At 31.9% G+C, this 2500-nt stretch overlaps 1 protein-coding gene across 1 annotated transcript in view; it reads right to left on the bottom strand.

Moving 5' to 3' along the window:
- The window catches only part of LOC145257514 (pendrin-like), a 169312-nt gene that overhangs the window by 107881 nt on the left and 58931 nt on the right, over positions 1-2500 (bottom strand). Inside the window, exon 7 of the mRNA XM_080115665.1 lies at positions 1441-1523. Coding sequence (XP_079971791.1) covers positions 1441-1523 — 83 coding nt within the window. The remainder of the gene's footprint in view (positions 1-1440; positions 1524-2500) is intronic.

The following is a 2500-nucleotide window of genomic DNA, read 5'->3' as shown; positions in this document are numbered from 1 at the left end:
TAAAAATAAAATTAAATTAAAATTAAATAAAATAAAATAAAATAAGTTATTAATTTTATGTTGATGACTAAATAAAGTAAAATAGAAAATTATGAATAAGGTTAAAAGAAAAAGTTAATTTTTAGAAAATGTATATATATAACTTTTTTATCTCCATGATAAAATCTGTTTCAATTTGCGTCAGTCTATCTTTTGGCATGCTGTTATATTTTGTCTTCCAATTAGAATAATTACTTATCGTTTATATTACTTTAAAATGCTGTTCTAATGTATGGTTGATCAGTTTTTTTCGTTGGAACACCAAAATTTAAAATGTTAAATCTATTGAATTAACAAGGGAGATAACTACAAATTTTGAAAATGTAAATAGAAATAAAAAAAAATTATTGATCAAAGGGAGATAACTTCTAATTATTTGGGGCGATTAACTATTTATTTATTTTATAACGTATGGCAGAGTCTCGAGGCAACATTCACTTAGATTCTCTTTATATTGTTAGACGCAAGTCGCCTCTCTCGCTATCCGTCTTCGACTTACTAGAAACTCTATACAGTCCCTCCAAACACTTGACGTCATCTCTATGTCACACCATTTTGTCTGTAGCGATGATCCTTGAACCTTCATCGGTTGCAACTGGATCTATTTCCGCTTGCCCTAAGTTATGCGGACATGTTCTATGTAGACGAAATTCTCTACTTACTGGCATAGAATCCCGATATATAAAACTTTGCCCCAAACAATAACATACTAGTAAGAACATCTATTGTTTTAAATCATACGACTTAAAAGATTTGCTGCATTTTTTTAAAAATTGCATAATGGTTATAGTGTTCGCTAACAAGCTGTGACACCTGGGTTCAATCCTCAATCGAGACATACCAAATATTTAAAATGGCACCTAATATAACCTTGCGAAATACTCACTTGGTGGTAAGGCGATGATCAATATTAAAGGTGTTATCACTCGAAAAGGAGGCACTCTCTCCTACACATCATTGTAGTAACTAATGGAAATGTATCCTTCAGGTTTCGCCTTCGACTACAGGCGACCACTTTACTTACAAAATATTAAGAATAATTATATAAAAAAAATTTCTATGAAAAATCAAAACATTTTAAAAAGGAAGAAAATTGTAGATATGAAAATAAAAAATAATTGTTTTATATTTTTTTGTTCCTATTTACAATGCCTCCCCACGGGACAGAGTTAGACACCAGGGCCGTTTTTTAATGTGGAGAAAAGGAACAAAAATTAAAACTTGTCTCAGTCGTGAAGGCTTCTCCTCCACTGACAGAGAACAAGAAATTGAAGTGCAGCATCTGAAGAACAGATACTACACTGTGATGTTTTATTTTTGTTGTTGTTTGTTTGTTTGTTTGTTTGTTTGTTTTCCGACAGCGATACTTTCTTTAATAATACAAAAACAAACTGATCTTACCCCGCAGGTACATGGCCCACGACCTTAAAATTGTAGTTCTCTTTTAATTTCAACGCATGCGATATTGGTGTAATTATAATTACCTGCAAAAACACAAAGAATGGGATGACATATTTGTGAACAAAATAATTTTAAAAATCAAATAAAGATTTAAAATAACTGATTAATCATTAACTTTGTGATATATTTGATTAACTGACACATCTGTGAGTTCATACCTTTCTAAATAAGTTCAGTGTGCAAATGGCGTTATTCAATTATTTTGCGGCAGAGTGACGATTGATTATGTACCCTAAATTGTACAAAAGTTACGATGATATATACACTCATGAGCAAAAAGGGGGGGGGGGCAAGAGTGAAAGAAGGAAGAAATTGATTTTTCAATATTATTCCATGAATTTTTGTTAATTTTAACTGAAAATTTCTATTTTGCAGATCATTATTATTATAGCATATAATAATAAGTGGAAAATTAATCCTAAAAATGGTAAAACCACATCTTAGTGAGGATATAAAAAAAATGAATTGCAGGATTAAGGCATTCCAAAATGATTTACAAGCAGATTTTTTATATTTTCAGAAAAGAACATGTCAAAATATTTCTTTCTGTAGTGAAGCAAATTGGTCAAAGGTTCGAAGTCGAAGGATTGGTAAACGGGAAATCTGGATCTGGTCGCCCTAGAGCATCCACTTTTCGCCAAGCTGTATAAAATAGACAGTTAAACACGGGAATAGAGGGATAATGGTATGAGGACTTTACTGCAGCAGGAGTTGAGGAACTTATTAGATGTGAGAAGTCAATCAATGCAAAGAAATACATTCGAATGCTAGAAACAGGACTGTTACTAAGTATCCAGAAGCTGGGAATATCCCAGGACATTATTTTTCAACATGATAATGTCCCTACACACACTGCTAAAGTCACAAAAATGTTTTTCTGATAATTTAATTGATGTGATATTTTGGCCAGGTCAAAGCCCCGATTTAAACCCAATCGAGAATATTTGGTCCATAACATCTCGTGCATTGGCTGGAAGAACTTTTTGCGAACAATGACAAA

The sequence above is a fragment of the Euprymna scolopes genome, chromosome 3, assembly GCF_053919585.1.
Source record: "Euprymna scolopes isolate OS-2025 chromosome 3, ASM5391958v1, whole genome shotgun sequence".
Classification (NCBI taxonomy): domain Eukaryota; kingdom Metazoa; phylum Mollusca; class Cephalopoda; order Sepiida; family Sepiolidae; genus Euprymna; species Euprymna scolopes.
This window is presented reverse-complemented; position numbering and strand designations above follow the sequence as displayed.